This window comes from Crinia signifera, chromosome 1 (assembly GCF_055691185.1).
Source record: "Crinia signifera chromosome 1, ASM5569118v1, whole genome shotgun sequence".
NCBI lineage: Eukaryota > Metazoa > Chordata > Amphibia > Anura > Myobatrachidae > Crinia > Crinia signifera.
In genome coordinates, this window is record NC_139217.1 from 280620290 (window position 1) to 280640755 (window position 20466).

The 20466-nt window shown below is 41.7% G+C and overlaps 1 protein-coding gene across 1 annotated transcript in view; it reads left to right on the top strand.

Annotated features, from left to right (window-relative positions):
- FOCAD (focadhesin) overlaps positions 1-20466 on the top strand; it is a 253346-nt gene that overhangs the window by 47648 nt on the left and 185232 nt on the right. The window contains exon 6 of the mRNA XM_083184719.1: positions 5003-5104. Coding sequence (XP_083040845.1) covers positions 5003-5104 — 102 coding nt within the window. The remainder of the gene's footprint in view (positions 1-5002; positions 5105-20466) is intronic.

The following is a 20466-nucleotide window of genomic DNA, read 5'->3' on the forward strand; positions in this document are numbered from 1 at the left end:
TGAAGGGGTTTATTTGCGATTCTTAGGGTCAGTTATGTGGTAAAGGGCAGGATTTGCTTCTGTTTGTACACATTTTATGATTGGCAGCTGCCAGCACTGGTTTGCTCATAAATAATTAACCATTAATAATTTGAGTTGGTCCTGGACCACCAACCCAGGGCACCCCTGCATGTGTCCCGAGGCACCCCAGGGAGCCACGGCACACAGTTTGGGAACCACTGGTTTACACACATGTATCATAAGCTTAGTTTGGAACAGACATTGATTAGTAAAAATATTGCGCCAGAGAAATGTCCCGTTAAGTCATACTTTGTCAAAAGATGATGCAAAGAATGCAATTATACTGCTTCACCGCTGAGTGCTGATTGCTCCACTAATAAAAACGACAGTACAGCACTGAATCGCTGTGGATGGTTATGGCACTACTGAATACAATGTACTGATACAGTACTTTATTAACTGTTTTTTTTTTTTCATATAATGCAGCATATTCCGTTGTGCTTTACAATAGGAGACAGTGATACAACAAACTGGGTATTTGCAGACAGTCATGGGTATGAGGACCCTTCTCACAATCTATAGGGAAATAGGCATTGATACACAAATATAGATATTCTTTATTTCATCAATTCCACCAGAATGCAAAGGTTCCTGTTGTGCTGTATGATACGGTGACCCAGCAGGTTGGCCATGGGTCAGGAGCAGTGTTCCCTCTAAGCTGTGCGCGTGTGCGCGCGCACACAACCTGACGAGCGTGCGCACATACATTACAACAGAGCGCACAAAGCAGCAGTGGTCCCTTTTTGCAGTTGTGGACTCAATTAATGTGAAAAAGAAGAGAGTGGATATGTGTGCACTGTATAGTGGGGATGTGATTAGATAGAAATGGTACAGTATATGAAGGTTAAGTGGCTGGTTCTGGAATTTGATAAGCTTGCCTGAAGAGGTGAGTTTTCAGGGAACACTTGTAGGAGTGAGTAATGAGTGTAGATGAGAGACGTAGATCTTGTAAGGAGCGAAGAGTTCAGGTTGGAAGATATTTTGAGATAAGAGAAGAGATGTATGTTGGTGTAGTTTAGTTCATGGCTTTGTGTGTAAGTAAAATAATTTTGTATTTAATACAGTAGAATACAGGTAACCAATGAAGTGAATGACAGAGTAGCTTTACAGAAGATGAACATCTAGCTGGGAAGATTAGCCTCACAGCTGCATTCATGATGGACTGTAGGGGTGGGAGTCTTTTCTTAAGAAGACCGGTAAGGAGGTAATAATGTGTGAGATAAGAGCATGGATTACAGTATTTGCAGTGTCTTGTGTAAGGTAAGGGTTATTTTTTAATATGTTTTTTTAATGTGACCTGGCATGATTTAGGGCAGTATTCAATGAAAATATTCTCCGTGCATGGCGAGCGTTTTTTTTCGCTCGCCGTGTTTTTGCGGAGATTCTCCATGTTTGGAGATTCTCTGCCACGGCACTTTAGATAGTAGTCGCGGCGAGTCTCAGCCAATCCAGCGTATGAGGTGACACTGCAGGGAGCCTGAGGATGGAAGTCTCCCTGCCTGCCCCAGAACGTATGTGGGGGGGAGGTGGGCTCCCCGGGAGCCAGGCAGCACAGGCTGCCCCCCGGGAGAGCCAACAGGGGGCCGGGTATTCACTGCACCCGATCGTGCATATGTAATGATCGGGTGCAGTGAATATATGAATATCTAATGAGCGGCTCGGCTCACGGCCCCCTGCTGGCTGCTCTGTGTAAAAAAAAAAATATATATATTTTTTTTTTTATTAAATATACAGTAAGCACATGAATTAAAATAGCATGCCCTTTCAAAGATTAAAATTCCTGATTTTTTTTACACCAAAATTAAAATAAACCTTTTATTGTAAAAGTTCATATGCCACTTCTCCATGAAAAGATGGAGAATTGCTACACGGCGAAAATCACTTAGAAAGACGAGAAGTGCACATTGAATAGGGTTGCTCGCTTTTTGAGAGCAAAAGTCTCCGTCCAACGCGAGAAAAGCACAAACTCGCCATAAAACACGGAGAATTTTTCTCATTGAATACTGCCCTTAGAGACCGATTGAATGTGGGGAACAAAGGAAAGTTCAGAGTCAAGAATGACACCTAGGCAGCAAGCTTAAGTGGCAGGAGTGATTGTCATATTCTGTACAGTGATGGAGATGTCTGGATAAAATGTACTGTATGCCTTCCTTACAAGCTGCCCAGTGCACATTTAATTAAAACAGGTTTTTAATACATTAATATTGTGTACATTGTTAAATTCGACAAACCCCGATAGTAGCCCCTGGCCCCGCTTACTGGCCGCCTAATTACAAAAGATTTTTGGATTCCTGCATCAGTTGTGAATGAGATGACAGACCTGTAGTACAGTATTTATTTATTTACAGTTTCTTATATAGTGCAGCATATTCTGTTGCGTTTGCCAATTGGAAACAACAGTGCAACTCACTGTTATCAGGGGACCATTTTCTACACCCCTACAGTGGTAAGAGATTTCCCATTAAACATGTATTGAAATCCACCACCAGGTTTGTAATATACCTGATTTACTGCCCATGTGGGTATATTTACATGGGCAAAACCGAAACTACGTTTCGGGAAAGAATGGCAAACCATCTGTTCGCAGTTAGGACAGCACTACAAACTGGGACTAGTGACCAACCAGTGGCATGACATTGTGCCCGGTTGGGTCACTCAGTATCGCGTTTACGTAGTAAGCTCATTGATCATGTCCCGCCCCTTGTTAGAGGCGGTAACAGAGGCAAGCCCCTCTTACAATTGGAGAGCCGATGGATAGCAAGACTCGATACCTTGTCACCAAGGGGACTCAATGAGAAGCTAGGCTAACATTGTTTTTTATAAATCCACCTGAGTCCCTCTCCATTATTTGATTATTGTATTGTTACAATTGGTTATATGTAGTTTTAGTCATATGTCTTATATCGTATTAGGTACAATTTTACACATATTGTTTTGTGATTGCTATGATAATATTACCTTATGGTGAGATTCAGCATTATTTTTAAATATTTATATGTAATTTTTCTTGTTTTGTATATTATGTCAATTTTTTATGTACATTTTTCTATTTTTTTTTTGCTGCCGAGCTCTGACCCCTGGAAGCATCTGTGCTCCTGTAGTTGCATTAACATCTGCAGGTGTGTTGATGTGAAGGTGTTAAAACTCAGGTGGTTTAATGATTGGAGTGGGTGTGTTCTGTATGCTATTTAAGTCTGTCTGTTTGCACTGTTTGGTAATTCCCTGATGACGAGTGTAAGGACTCGAAACATGTTGTAATAAACTTGTTCACATTTATTCAAAGACTCGTGAGTGCCGCTACTTTACTCTTTACTTTCAAGCTATATGTAATTGATTCGGTATGAAATCCCGAATGGGTCAAAATCCCGACATTTAATTAAAATCCTGACAAGGACAAAATCCCAACATTTAAAATCCCGACAAGGTCAAAATACCGACATATAGAATGTACAGGTGAAACAGTCAACATGACTTTGTGTCGACAGGTCGCGAGGTTGACATGGTTTTTTTCAGTGTTTTTTTTACCCGAATGTCGACATGGACACAGTTGGAAGTGAACCGCAGCCCCTTGCAATGCTCGCTATGCTTCGGGCAAGGTTCCTCGCTGCGCTCGGCACACTATTTTATTCTCCCACCACGCTCTAGTGGATGGTAGGGCATGAAATACCGCCTGTCAGCATATGTCGTGTCAAAAAACTGAAAAAAAAAACATATCGACCTCGTGAGCTGTCGACACAAAGTCATGTTGACTGTTTTACCTGTACATTCTATGTGTTGGGATTTTGACCTTGTCGGGATTTTGACCCTGTTGGGATTTTGACTGCATTATATATGTATATATCAGTAGTGTTATTTGTAATTTATTCTAAGTTCAAATGGCCACATATTGTACAGTATTTGTTGGTATTGCTAAATATATTCCCCTTGTGTTGTCAGCCTAGCATTACAGATTACTCACACAGCATGTCTCACCCTCCTCCCACCCAGTCCTTATTTTCCTTTTTTCTTATATCATTTCATCTCCATCAAGTAACATAAATATTTATTAACCTACACCTGCTATACTGCAATCACTATTGTATGTGCTGCATTTCTTTCTGATTTACTCAGGTATTTGTTATCCGGTAGAGTGCATTCTTTTTTAGCCCTTTGATATGACACAGAGCCGTATTTAACTGTACAAAGAGCAGAGTACAGCATTTTCATTACATGTAACAATGTGGGGTCATTACATGTAACAATGTGGCATAACGGTGTGCATCATATTATGTAATGGGCATAAATGTATGCAGCATTTTGTGTAATGGGCATTATGGTGTGCAGCATTTTGTGTTATTGAGCATTATGGTGTGCAGCATTTTGTGTTATTGAGCATTATGGTGTGCAGCATTTTGTGTAATGGGCATTACGGTGTGCAGCATTTTGTGTAATGGGCATTATGGTGTGTTCCATAATGTGTAATGCCTCCTTTTTGTGATTCCATGCCTCCTTTCCATGAGGCCACGACTCTTTTCGCTGCGCGGCTTTGCCGCTCAAGGGTCCCGCCTGCTTCAGGTGGGCCTGTGTGCTCAAAATGCCAGGGCCGATTACTGGGCTCAGTCTGGCCCTGGTCGCAGGACTGTATTCACAGCAATGTTGATGTTTTATCATTAATATATATCAAAACACTTACGAGTTTGGAAGCCTTTACATAGCTCAGCAAAGGTGTCAGGACACTAAGATTTGAGTGCAGCATGCTATTTTGCTGCTTGTACATGCATATGCTTAAATTGATGGTAACTATATGGAAAATATGTTTTATTCCCCTAAATGCAGATTTGAACACCTAAAGCAAAATAAAAAGCACAAAGTGTTAGTTTGGCTAAGATAAGGTTGCAACACATCATCTGGAGTCTTTACTTTTACAGTTTTATGTTTCAAATATATATATATTTTTTTTCAGGAATCCTCCGCATCCATTTATCAGCATGCTGGAAAACAGACCCAACTGCTGGCCAGTGCTTCTGCAGCAGGTCTCTGCTGTCCTTCCCTGCTGCCCAGATCGGTAATGACATCTAAAGACATATGTACACCAGTTTTAGCAACTTTGTGTAAAGGAATAAGTAAAACATTTAAAAAAATGTTGGATATAGTTGTGCATGTTGAAAATGTTCTATTACTATTTTGGGTTACAGACCAAAGGTCATAACAACCAATTCAGTAAAATAAAGGACCACAGGTAATGTGGGGTTTGAATGCTCCTAGGGCTGTTGTTTTTTGTCACTACTAATGGAGTTTTTGTCTTGGAAGATAGGTTGGCCATTTCTGACTTTCAAACCAAATGTGTTGATTGATGATTAAGGCCAAAAGACTGGTTGTGACTTAATTGTCCTTCTAAATTTTGGGCATGAACGCGAACAGAACCAGGTTTTAGAAGCAATGCTTAGTAGAAAAACCACTGTGTTATGATGACTAGAAAGATATCTGTGAATACTGGGCTTCCAGCTCTGAAGGTGTTCTCCTTAGTGGCCATACAGGCTAAATCAACATGGATGTTCCTAATGCCTATTAGTGGGCTTTTTCTGCAGAGAGCTTGTTCCTTCATACAGTATCTGTGGCTTTGTCCCAGAATCAAGTCTTTTTGCAGTGATCTTAACCCTTTGAGTGCAAAGGGGTAATGACAGAATATATTACATACCTTATATAACAATATGAACTCTATAAGAAAACGGCGGGTCATGAAGGTACATGTGACTCATACCATAAGGTTGTAGGAAATAAAGTTTAGTTGCAACATGATGCAACTAGGATGCCTCAGGAGATTGTGCAGATTAATTTGATATGATATGATACTTGATATGATATCTGTGTGTGACTGAGTCTGTATAAGGAGTACAGCAGACTCTGTATTGGGGAAAAAAACTGCGGATGGTAAATTGTGTCACTTTTGTGTACACATTCAGAGACTCAGTTGCACACACACATAAAAGTGTCTAGTATCAATCCTATTGTGTGTAACTATTCTTGTCAAATAATTGCCCAATGCTAGCGGAGTCTCATGAGACCTGGCACGCCAAGAGGGACTGTTTGGCACGACTGCAGCAAGGATGTACCGTGATGCCTCTGTAGCAAAGAAGCCTTCTGCATGATTCTTCCTCAGGAGAGATGCCTCCAACCAATCCATGTGAAATAGAAAGAACATTTTCTCCTCAAAATAAATCTAAATCTATTGGAGAACTCTGAATCCAAAGATGCAAAATACTTTTGTGGGCAGCACAAAACATATTGAAATTACAGTATAATACAGAAGTCCAATATTGTCCATTCAAGGGTCAAAGGAGTATAATGGACTAAATGGGTAAAGGCAAATACACTACTCCGCCGCCCCCTGATACAAGATGCGGGTATGCCGCCAGCGGTCCCTAGGGCCAACTCCCCAAAACCTCACACCGCTGAATGCGTCTCCTCTGCTCCCCACCCCGAATTGTATTTGAGCGATCGTATGTGGTTAAAAACCACATGCGACTGCTCCTGCAATTCAATAGATATTATGTGCAGCACATAATATCTATAGATGCGACATTCGACTGCATGCCAGCGGATCACGTCGAAAAGTCCCTTTAAAAATTGCATACAATCATTTGATTTATCGGCCAGAATTGGTTGAAATCGAATGATTGTATACAATATCTCACAGCATTATGGGCAGCATAAGTTTCAATTGTAATATAACAATTGATTGTAATGAAGCACTCTAAATTTCAGTTGAGGTCTGGTTTATTTATTTATTTTTGTTTTGCATGTACAGTACTGTGATTAGAAAATAATTTTTGTGTTATGCATACAAATCACTTAATTTGTATTGAGCTCGCTGAAGTCATATGAAAGAATCACCCACTGCCAGATATGCTAAGAAGCCTCAGTAATCTGTGCTGTCCCTAATCATTGCACAAATGATGGTACCAAAAGTGTAATCCATCATCTTTATAAAACATTGTTACAAATCTCTATGGATGACAACCTGGTGGGGTTGACAGCCATTTAACCTTTACAGATTGATTCTTTGCGGTACTGCCTAATGGTACATTTTCATTAGGCAGCACATGGGAATCCAGAAAAACAACTCACACACTCAAGTACTAATAGCCTGCCATGTTAAAATTCAATTGATGATTTGACTTTAAAATAGTATTTGCAAACATGTAAAGCTGGGTACACATATGTACAATTTAATTTTTCTTGCGACCGTTCGATCGACCGAATACACGTTCGGCCGTCCGAAACATACGACCGATCTGCGCGTACACATATGTACAATTTTACTTGCGACGTCCGATGTACTCCCGTCCAAACAATCGCAAGAAAAAGATTGTACCACCGTACACACTCTCCCGTTCTGGCTATTCGCACGATAAAAATGTACACAACATTATCATAATGGGCTGGATTTAAAAGAGCATACCAAAACGAGGCGTGATCACGGAACAAAGAATCGTTCGTGTAGTACAGTGAATAGAGCCGTGACTATTCAGATCATTGCTAGCTGTACTGGATATACGTACGTACGTTCGTTCGTCTATCGGTGCATTTGGGCCTTTTTAATCATGAGCTTGAGGAGAAGGAAGGCTCGTGCGTGCATTTTGGCTGCTATGGCCATTAGATTGCGGGCTATTAAAAAAAGAAAAAGGACCAAGAATCGGAGCTGCTGGACCAGAGACTGGCTTCTGAGGAGAGACACCTTCTCCCACATGCCATTGCTACAGGAGATACGGGAGAACAATCCTGATGATTTCAGGAATTATCTCCGTATGGATGACGCTACCTTTATGGAGCTGCTGACACTGGTTACCCCTTTAATAGAGAGAGAGGACACCTATTTCAGGAGGCCCATTTCTGCAGAGCAGAGACTGGTGGCAACGCTGCGTTACCTGGCAACAGGCAGGACCCTTGCCGACCTGAGATTCACCACCGCAATATCATCTCAAGCGCTGGGGTTGATAATACCAGACACCTGTGATGCCATCGTCCAAGTTCTTCAGGACAAATACATGAAGGTAAATATGGAAATTACATACATGTCCCCCATATGTATAGCTGTGCACATACCTGTACCCTATATGTATATCTTTACAATGCCTGTTGATTTAATCTTTTACACCAGTGGGTGGGGGGTCATTTTGATAAGGCGGGTAATAGCTTTGAGGCTGCAATGGGGGAGGGCTGATGGGTCTAAAATCAACCAAACAGATTATTAATACGCATATACTTTTATATTGCAGTTTCCATCGACCAAGGAGGAGTGGCAAAATATTGCACGTGATTTCCGTGATCTATGGAATTTCCCTAATTGTGGTGGAGCTATCGATGGCAAACACGTCAGGATCATGCCCCCTGCAAAGAGTGGATCTTTTTATTATAATTATAAGGGGTTCTTCAGCATTGTTCTAATGGCCATCGCTAATGCCCGATACGAGTTTGTATTTGTGGACATTGGGAAAAATGGTAGAGTTTCAGATGGAGGAGCCCTGGAGAATACCTTTTTCCACGACCAACTGAAAAAAAATGAACTGAATCTGCCAGAGCGGACTGAAAATGAGCACGGTTTGAACTTTGTTTTTGTGGCGGATGAGGCCTTTGCATTGCACCCTAATGTCCTTAAACCCTACCCACAAAGGGCACTGAACAGGGAACGACGCATTTTTAACTATTGCCTGTCACGTGCCAGGCGAGTGGTTGAAAATGCGTTTGGGATTCTGAGTAATAAATTCAGAATTTTTCACAGTCCCATCAATCTGCGCCTAGATAAGATTGACAAAGTGGTGCTGGCCTGTTGTGTGCTGCACAACTACATGCGCAGAAAAGCGGTGCACACACAACAACTGGGGGCTACAGTGGACGAGAGCCAAGTTGTTGACGAGCCTATTGGTCTGACAGCTTTGGCAACTAATTTAAACACCAGAAATGCATCAACGCAAGCAAAGTTGTCAAGAGACGAGTACTTGAATTATTTCAATGGTGTTGGGGCTGTGGAGTGGCAGAATGACATGATTGCTTAAAAATGTACCTTTTTGTCATTGTAAATATATTGTTTTTTGGTGTGTAATAATCAATATTTTGCCAATAAAATTTGTATACTCACAGTTCCGCACAAGTTGTCCTCTGCGTCTTCTTGCAGCAAGGAGGGGGAGGCCGAATCACGGCAAGTGAGTGGTAGTACTCAGGTGCCAGGCATTCCTGGAGGGCACAATGCCACGGCACCTGGAGTGCAGACTGTACCCAGTACTGGTGTTTATGTACTAGCAAGTAGTTGCTCCACCACACCTATTTCTATGCCAATTTCTCCTGGTACTTTGTACGTATGTATATCTGTGCCCTATAGTCACCCTGCATGGTAAATGATATTTTCACACGGACACCAACTAGATTACAGAATTTTTAATTTTTATATAAATTATTAACTTATAAACTTATAAAAAATATAACATAAATAACAAGTAAATAAATAATAAAGAAATACTTAAACATAAAAATATTTAAAACAATAATGCACTTAAATAAACTATATAAAATATTTACATATGGTGGTAAACTTGTCCCACCCCATAATCCCCTGTATCCATCGGTGGTTGGGAGGGAGATGGACTTTCCAATAAACTCTGGAAGGGGCCACCAGGTGGACCTGGTGGGAGCGTATTAGCCAACGTTGCCGGTTGGTGCTGCCTTTGCCCAGTTGGTGGCTGTAAATGTTGATACTGGGGATATTGCACCGGGTGAAATACCGCTTGTTGGGGTATAGGAGCTGGGCTGATGGGTTGAAATTCAACCCTAGGCAGAGGGGTCTCATCGGTGAGACGTGTGTGCCGGGACAGAGTCCCCACACGGGCCCGGTACAGCGTCTCATAAAATATGCGCTCTACCTCCACCCTTGTAGCCGGGTCCAACTTTCGCAAATTGTCAGCTAATACACTCCCCACCCGGTCCGCATCATCCTCATCCATGCTCATCAATCTGTTGGCAGACTCCAGGATCTTGGTGGTTGCCACGTCCGCAGCATCTGGAGTCTGCCTCGGCCTTTTGCGCCCTCTTCTTGATGGCGCTTCTGCTGGAGGTTGAGCGCTTGTTTGCGGTTCAGCGCTGGTCGTGGCGGTTGGTGTGGGGGTGGAGCAGAGGGCCGGTGAAGGCAGCTGTGATGCCACCTCCAGCGATGCCGAAGATTCATCCTCGGCAAATAGCGATGGCTGTAACAAAACAAGATGACAATGATGTATCACTATCGATTTTTAAGACTTCCATATATTTTTATATCTACGCAGAAGAACGCAGCCCATACACCACCATGTTGCTGCCATGGATGAAAGTGAGCTAGTTGAAGAGGCGTTATGACTGGCATCTCTGGAAACTAATTATTTAGATACCAGACATACCAAATACTAATTTAAACACCAGAAATGCATCTATGCGTGCTAAATTAACAGGGATGAATACATGCAGTATTTTATTGGTGTTGGCGCTGTGGATTGGCAGAATGATATTATTCCGTTAATTTTAGACAACAAAAAATATTACAATAATCCGTGCCAGAAAGACTACAACAGTGTAGATACCAGGGATTACCAATGCCAACCAAAAGTTCCAAATACAAAAAATGTGGTAAATGCACTTGCGATGTCTGAATATTGATCACTGTGTTCTCAGGCGGATAAGAGTATAGCTCCACCACTGAGAAGAACCAGAATTAGGGCCACAGAGAAGGTCAAATTGACGATGTATAACCAAAAGGGGGGGGTATCGCCCCCTGCAACTGACCTCTCTGTTGTGCCCAACAGAGAGGTCAGTTGCAGGGGGCGATACCCCCCCTTTTAATTGTACATGTTCACAATTTTTATACTGTACTTGCTGTTATATTTATCTGGTTTGAAAAAAATTTTTTAAATAAAATCCGTCTACTTACTGTGCCGCAAATGGTGTCATCAGAAACCTCTTGGTTGCACGCGGAGGTGGAGGGGGCAGGCTGGTTCCTTGAAGTGTTGCTGACCGAATCCCTGGGCAGCTCCTGGTCCACCGTGAAGGCCAGCAGGTCGTAGTACCACAGCCTGGGCACATAGACTTGGTCTGCCCCTGCCCCAGACCGCTTTGAGGACTCAACCTTATTCAGTTCTTTTTTAAAGACGGTCCTCATATTGGCAATCCGAGTCCGGACCCACTCTACATTTGCTGTGGGGTAGTATGTCTGGCTCACCCTCACCAGCTTCTCCAGAGCAGATAGCCTCTTCTGCCGATTGGAATGGTCTCTGGATTTTGTGTTCCAGAGACAATTTTGATCCCTGTAGGCCTCAATGAAATCCTTCATGAACTCGACATTTTTTTCTGCCATGGTTGAATTTCTGTTCCAAAAAATAAAATAAAAAGGCATATTATTTTCTTGATACACAAAGCACACCATAAACCATTTAATGTACAGGTGTTCAGTCTGTGGGCCACTAGATATACTGTAGCTATAGTACAGGAGTTGAAACTCTGTGGGACATAGGATACACGGTCACTACAAGCCCCAGCATACCCATGGCCCACAGATTGAAGTCCCTGTCATAGAAAACTACACATTTTGTTTTAATACTCACCGAAATAATTGTCGATACAGTCCGGAAAATTCGCTGCGCTGCTCCGATCAATCCAACAGCAACGACGGAATATTCTTTCGTGCTGAACGTGGCTTGAAACACAGTGATTGGATGAGCACACGAATCTCCGCCCCACTCACGTGCTTCGCGTCACACAGACACGGGACATCGAGGAGCCATGTCGGAGGGTCTGGCGCCACCGCATATGGGGGAGGCCAGTACAGAACCTACAGAACCTTTGTTTTCCAATTCAGCACTGATAACAACAGATAAAGAAATCGCTGACAACAAGGAGAAAAAAGTGACGCGCGCATCCGCCATGTCATCTGCAGAGGTGGAACTGATGGTCAAAATGCTGGATAGAAGGGACTACGATTGTTCGAGAAAAACATACCCCAAGACAAATTATAGAAAAGAAATTATTATGCAGCGTGTATGCAAGGAGATAAAGGAGAAGTTTGGGAAAAGAAGGTCCAAATACCAGCTCCAAAAACGGTGGTCGGACCTGAAGCACAAGGAGCAGGCCAAGCTCAAGAAAATTCGTGGAATTATTAAAAGAAGTGAGTCCAATGCCCTAGGTAGCTTTATTAATATACTGTCATGATCCATTACATTTTGTGTGTTTTGCTGACATGTTGCTTGTTTTTACTCAGAGGAAATCCATCCCAGGAGAAGACATGAGGAAGGCAGAGACAGGGCCTCCAACCTAAAAATAAAGAAGGAGAGTACAACAGGTAAGGTTTTGTACCAGCACACCAACAGAACAACACATGTTTTATACACACAACAAGGGGTAGTAATATGTCACTTTACCTTGTCACTATAGATGATATCCAGGCTGCGCAGCCGATGGAAGGGACCGCAGAGGGCCACCAAGTGATTGCGATCACCAGCAGTGTAGATGGTGAGTGTATACTGCAAATCATCTTTATGGGATAGTGACGTATCATTTGTGGAAAGGTAAACCTTTCTTTATCTGTACTTATTATAGATATCATCGAGATTTCAGATGTCAGTGCAGAGGGGGAGAAGAACACACCATCACCTGACACGTCCAGCGACGAAAGCACAATGCAAGAAAACATGACACAAGTCCATAAATGTCTACAAGAACTAAGCGGAAAAGTCCATACCGTAGCCCAAAAAATTTCAAAAATCCAAAAAGGCGTAGCAGTAGTACACTCTTTATATGAGAAAATTTACAACGGTTTGCATTGTAAAGTCAAAAAATAGTTTGTGTACTTTATTTAACTTTTTTTCTCCTTCTTGTTTATTTGGAGGCCAGAAGCATGGTGCATGTCGTGGCAAGCAGTCTCACGGCAGCAACGCATCCCATGTGAGCAGGCCGGGATGTTCCCATGTGATGCGTTGCTGCCGTGGGACCGCTTTCCACTACATACACCACCATGTTCAAATGTGTTTTTATGTTTTTTGGGTGGGTGGGCTTTCCTGCTACACCTTCACACGTGGCACTTATGTCATGGCAAGCAGTCTCACGGCAGCAACGCATCCCATGTGAGCAGGCCGGGATGTTCCCATGTGATGCGTTGCTGCCGTGGGACCGCTTTCCACTACATACACCACCATGTTCAAATGTGTTTTTATGTTTTTTGGGTGGGTGGGCGTTCCTGCTACACCTTAACGCAAGCACCTGTATAGAGAAAATATGTCCATTTGCACATTTAGATTTTGGCAGGTACCACAGCTGATATACTGCATGTTTTTTGGATGGGTGGGCTTTCCTGCTAAACCTTCACACGTGGCACTTATGTCATGGCAAGCAGTCCCACGGCAGCAACGCATCACATGTGAGCAGGCCGGGATGTTCCCATGTGATGCGTTGCTGCCGTGGGACCGCTTTCCACTACATACACCACCATGTTCAAATGTGTTTTTATGTTTTTTGGGTGGGTGGGCTTTCCTGCTAAACCTTCACACGTGGCACTTATGTCATGGCAAGCAGTCCCACGGCAGCAACGCATCACATGTGAGCAGGCCGGGATGTTCCCATGTGATGCGTTGCTGCCGTGGGACCGCTTTCCACTACATACACCACCATGTTCAAATGTGTTTTTATGTTTTTTGGGTGGGTGGGCTTTCCTGCTAAACCTTCACACGTGGCACTTATGTCATGGCAAGCAGTCCCACGGCAGCAACGCATCACATGTGAGCAGGCCGGGATGTTCCCATGTGATGCGTTGCTGCCGTGGGACCGCTTTCCACTACATACACCACCATGTTCAAATGTGTTTTTATGTTTTTTGGGTGGGTGGGCGTTCCTGCTACACCTTAACGCAAGCACCTGTATGTGATACTCTGTTCAGGTCCGACCACCCAAATAAACAAAGTGTTCACAGTATTTTTTGTCAGTATTTCTTAATAAATGTTAAGTGTTTATGCAGAACAATGAACATCACATATCTATCTATCTATCTATCTATCTATCTATCTATCTATCTATCTATCTATCTATCTTCTATAACTATATCTGTCAGGAATGCACACACAACGATTATTTATTTCAAAAGGAATGCACACACAACGAATATTCTTTAACCGCATGGCGCGGAAAGTACGGGGGAGAAGACTTCCTGTTGTTTACATGCTGCGCTGATGGAGGGATGACGCAGCTAGTCAACACCCACATGGGCGTGCTGCTTTTGGGAGGAATGATCGCAGGAACGGGCTGCATATCGATCGAACGTGCGTACACATGTCACTTTTCTTTCGATATGGAGCCGTCCTGTCGGAAGAATATTAAGCAGCAAAGAACCTGCGACCGACCGACCGTGGACGGCCAAGAGCGTTTTTGGCCGTTTATCGATCGCAACGAAGGGATCGGGACAGCGTACACATATATACAATCGAACGGCCGTTCGTCCGCAGATCGGAAGAACGGCCCGACGATTGTACATATGTGTACCCAGCTTAAGTTTACATGAAATTCTGTTGTGTATTTGCAACATATTATGGAGAAGACACCTGTCATAACGGTCAATGACACCTTTTTCCAGTCCATGTTCCGTCATACTGAATTTCTTTGTGCACACAGTAAGCATTTTCTGTATAATGCAGTACCTCCTGGGTCTGAAAAAAATTATTTATATATAAAATAATGTCTTTTAAACTTAAAAACAACAACTTTAAGATTAAATTACATTTTTATATGCTGAGCTACATTTTCTAAGCACAGCATACTGTATGTGTATTCTTGTACGGGTATGAAAATAGCCTGTACATTGGGTGACTCTAGTACTGTGACTGTAAGACGGTTTGCAAAGGAGTATAATAAGGAGTGGTATGATACGATAACACGTGTCTTTTTTCTGAGTGAAGAATTGTGGTCCTTCCGTGCAGGATAATTCTAGTCATTATATAGAGAAATAGTTACAGATGTGTTTTCATACATCTATCCTCTTTGCACTACAAGCCACATTACGCCTAACGTGTGAACACTATGGGCCTTATTTTAGTTCACTCTTTCTGACAAAATCCTTCTTAGATGGACAAAACCATGTGCCCTGCAGGGGGGTAGATGCAGAGAGATGCAGGGTAAATACTGGCTGCTTTATTTTTACACTGCAATATAGATCTCACTTTGAAATAAAATCCCACCCAAATCTAATTCTCTCTGCACAAGTTACATCTGCCCAACCTGCAGTGCACATGGTTGTGTCCATCTAAGAAGGATTTTGTCAGAAAGAGTGAACTAGAATAAGGCCCTGTGTGACTTAGTAGCACAAGCATCTTTGCATGCAACTTTCTCCATTAAAATGCATCTCATTAGCAAAACAGAGCAAATGGAATGCACAAGCAGCTTCTGCTGAGTGAAATTATACATGCCATGGCTATGTAAAGTGTGTGACTACCACCGTATCTGCATAAGAATGATGTTTTCCAGGAAACTGCTGCACTGTATCATCTCGAATGCAGCTACAGCTGCTGTAGTGCACAGAAGATTGGCGTGGTGTATTTCATTTTATTCTTCGAAAGCTGCTCCATTTTGCGAATAAGGTGCATTTTAATGGAAAAAGACAACTGGCAATACCGAATAGAAAAGCAGGCGTTAGTTCATACTCTGCCATCCACTAGAGCATGGAGCTAAAGGACATGGTACTATGTGTCTATGTCGGGACAAAAAACGTGAAAACCGTGACTGTCGACCTTCCCATTGTCGACCTAATGCTTGTGTCAAATTTCCGACCCTGTCAACCTTAGGCCATTTGACCTATTTCTTATGTTGACAAATGCCCTGTTGACCTTTAGCGGTCAACGTAATGAATGTTCACTTTAATACCGTCGACCCATATCCATTTACATTGAAATGAAGTGTGTACTTCTATTGACCTAATATACCAATATAAGTAAAGGGCAGGGAATCTTTAACGATTCAAATCACCAAATATTGCAGTCCACCATGTCATTATTACATCTGGACATTTAACAATGGTAGTCCAGATGTAGTCAGTAACATGTAAGAAATGATATAAATACATTTGGGAGCTTATCATTATGTATATTAGGAAGCCATATCGGTTACTGCTACTTCCACTTTAAATTTTCAAAATGCAATCATCCAGCAGTGAACATCAGTGTGTACATCCAATGAAAGCTTGTTGTACTCTGGTGTGTGTCTGAGGACCAGCGGTGTAGCTAGGTGCCATGGTGCCCGGAGCAAGGTCATATTTCGCGCCCCCCCCCTCCCCGGTAATGAATTGGGGGCGTGGCTAACATGTGTTGGCATGTTACATTTGAAATATATGACGCTGTGGCAGAATCTGCTGCGCTATATAAGACACTGTAACGGAATCTGCTGCGCTATATAAGATACTGTAACGGAATCTGCTGCGCTACATAAGACACTGTAACGGAAACTGCTGTGCTATATAAGACACTGTAACGGAATCTGCTGTGCTATATAAGACACTGTAACGGAATCTGCTGCTCTATATAAAACACTGTAACGGAAACTGCTGCGCTATATAAGACACTGTAACGGAATCTGCTGCTCTATATAAGACACTGTAACGGAATCTGCTGCGCTATATAAGACACTGTAACGGAATCTGCTGCGCTATATAAGACACTGTAACGGAATCTGCTGCGCTATATAAGACACTGTAACGGAATCTGCTGCGCTATATAAGACACTGTAACGGAATCTGCTGCGCTATATACAGTAAGACACTGTAACGGAAACTGCTGCGCTATATAAGACACTGTAACGGAAACTGCTGTGCTATATAAGACACTGTAACGGAATCTGCTGTGCTATATAAGACACTGTAACGGAATCTGCTGCTCTATATAAAACACTGTAACGGAAACTGCTGCGCTATATAAGACACTGTAACGGAATCTGCTGCTCTATATAGGACACTGTAACGGAATCTGCTGCGCTATATAAGACACTGTAACGGAATCTGCTGCGCTGTATAAGACGCTGTAACGGAATCTACTGCACTATATAAGACGCTGTAACGGAATCTGCTGCGCTATATAAGACACTGTAACGGAATCTGCTGCGCTATATAAGACACTGTAACGGAATCTGCTGCGCTATATAAGACACTGTAACGGAATCTGCTGCGCTATATAAGACACTGTAACGGAAACTGCTGCGCTATATAAGACACTGTAACGGAAACGAAAAAGAAAAATCAACCTAAGTTGATTGGGAGCGCTTTCCACCGGCTGTTCTCTCAAGAGATTAAGCAGCTGCTATGTAGGGAGTAGTCAGTTCCCTTGGGAAATTGCACAATAGAAAAACGGATTAGCAGAGCTGGAGTGGTTCAAACAATTAGCAACAAGTGAATCAATTAATAGAAAATAGTAACAAATTTAATGGCACATAAAAAATACATTTATCCGGATATAAAATTATATCATAAAAAAATGGTAGTTTAAAAAGCAAAACTTGATAAAGTGGATTTTGGGTGTATCATATAACCTGCATTAGACGATTCAGAGTCCCATGGAGAAGTCCAAGTGTGAACCACAATGATGGGAATGGCCGCTGGAGGTGGATATAAAGATGAAGTCCTTCTTTGAATTAGGGCAAAGTTTACCCACGGAAGGTACGACCTCAACAATTGAAGCGGTGAAGATTGTAAATCCCGAATGGTGGTGGTACTTTCTCCTTGGTATAGTAAACCTCTGGTCTCGAATGTTTGGCAGGCAGGTATTGGGCAAGAATCCACTAGGCACCTACGCGTTTCGCTGACCCCCGTCAGCTTTATCAAGGTGTCTCTTAGGTTGTGCCTTAGGGGTATTTATACCCATACTTCCTGTTAGGTAATTACCATATGGAATTGATTCACTTGCAATTACAGTAATATCAAACTCAAAGACATGCTCGGAGACAGAACTAAATTAATATACAATTCATATATATACATAAATTAAAAAATCGCAGGATAAAACAATATAAAGAAATATAAAACATTTGGATGGGCTGTAGTATAGATGGTAACCTGGTTACGGAGTTATACTTCCGGGTCATTTCCGGATCCATTAGATCATAACATTTCAAAAGAATTTCATCAGAAACACTACGAACCATTTAAGTACATTGCCCTTAATAGAATTTATTAAATCAGAGGAGACATGCATTACAAAACTTTGTATGGGACCTATTATGGTCATATACCCAATTTATCATAAGCAGGAAATGACGTTACGTTGTAGTTTGCGTCCCGGAAGTAAAACATTATTACTGAACACAATGGATAAGTACTATTCGGTCTATCTCAGTAGAGCCTTCGTAACACGTGGATATCCGGAACCCCTGGTTGAAGGGGCGAGGGATGAGGCCAAAAAACAGAATAGAGACTCTTTATTAAAGGGAAAAAAACGGAATAACCCTAATAGTGAAAATCCAGAAACCCAACATAATGATGTAAACAAAATTGCATTTATTTCAACCTTTAATTCTCAATATAAAGAGGTGAGAAATATTATCCAAAAAAACTATAATATTTTGAAACAGGACAACACACTAAATGAAATTCTCCCCCCCAAACCAACTTTTATTTACAAGAAAAATAAATCCCTTAAATCAATACTAGCACCCAGTGAGCTAAAAATAACCAAGAATATTAAAGAAACTATTCCAATAGAGTCACCTACGATGTGGCTCCCACAAAAAATCACAGGTTGTTACAAATGTGGGAAAACCTCATGCATAACCTGCGGGTTCATACAGAACAGAACCCTGAATATTTCACTTGATGAAGACTCTAAACCCACTGACATTAGGGGGTTCATCAACTGTAGTACGACCTACGTGATCTACCTCCTCTGTTGTGGATGTGGACTACGTTACGTAGGTCGTACTACAAGAGCTCTTAAAACCAGATTTCTGGAGCACCGTAAAAACATTTTAAATAAAAATCTCCTTCACAGCGTATCGAGACATTTTGCAGAATGTCACGATGGTAACCCAGAAGGACTCAAACTCCTGGGCCTTGAACATATAAAAGCAACAACTCGGGGGGGCAATAGATTTAAGACACTTTGTTGTCAAGAAATTTATTGGATATTTAAATGTAATTCACTGTTTCCGAAGGGACTGAACGACTCAATGGAGCTGAATATTGTTCTATAAATCACCATCACATACATATACTGCTCCCTTCCCTGTCTATATGTAGGATATTCACCATATATAGAAAACCTCTGTCTTCATCATAGATAACATCCCCGAATTATCAATGCAATGAATGTTCACAAATAAGTCTCATATTTACAGACCATACTTATGAAATTCAATCTCCCTTTTTCTCCTTCCTTTGTCTTTTATATTTATATTTATTTTTATTTAATGTTCTTTATGGAATGTCTTTTGCATAAATGTATAAATTTATTGGAAAGTGGTATGAGGACATCCCTTTGACGATATATTTTTGTCAAAAGTTTCCCATAATGTAACCTGATGAAAGATTAAACTTGATTGATGATAATTAAAAACTAAAAATTAAAAATGAAAAATAGCAAATGAACTAAGAAAATTTCTCTCTCTATAAAACAGTCTGATCTGAAACAATTGCTCTTGTTACTCTAAGATTAAGAAACTTGGATAGATGTGCTCCTAATTAAACGATTTGTTAATTTATACGTATATAAACAAATACTGCATACATCTGGGTAACACAAAACTCCTCCAAAGTTTTGCGTTCCACTCCTCACACGTTTCCGCGTTCCAAAGCAGGATCAAACGGAAATGAATATTTATAGCGATGCACCTAGTATGATCTGGCACGCAGGAAATAGACTGAGCAGTGAAACGCAGACATTCCAAGGCCAATGAAAAAGTGGCGGGGAATAGTTATTGAGACGTACAGACAGGCCGTGACATCTCTTCCGGCGCCTGAAACGCAAACATTCCCCGGCCAACGAAAAGGTGGCGGGGAATGATTATTGAAACGTACTGACAGGCCGTGACATCACTTCCGGCGCTTTTGGTCTCCGAAGTTAGTGTCTGAGAACGGACTAATACTAAAGACGGGGGAATGATCACTAAACAAAAGGTATGCACGCAACCACCCCGGCTAGTCCATAGATATTATAGAATATCACATAGACCGAATAGTACTTATCCATTGCGTTCAGTAATAATGTTTTACTTCCGGGACGCAAACTACAACGTAACGTCATTTCCTGCTTATGATAAATTGGGTATATGACCATAATAGGTCCCATACAAAGTTTTGTAATGCATGTCTCCTCTGATTTAATAAATTCTATTAAGGGCAATGTACTTAAATGGTTCGTAGTGTTTCTGATGAAATTCTTTTGAAATGTTATG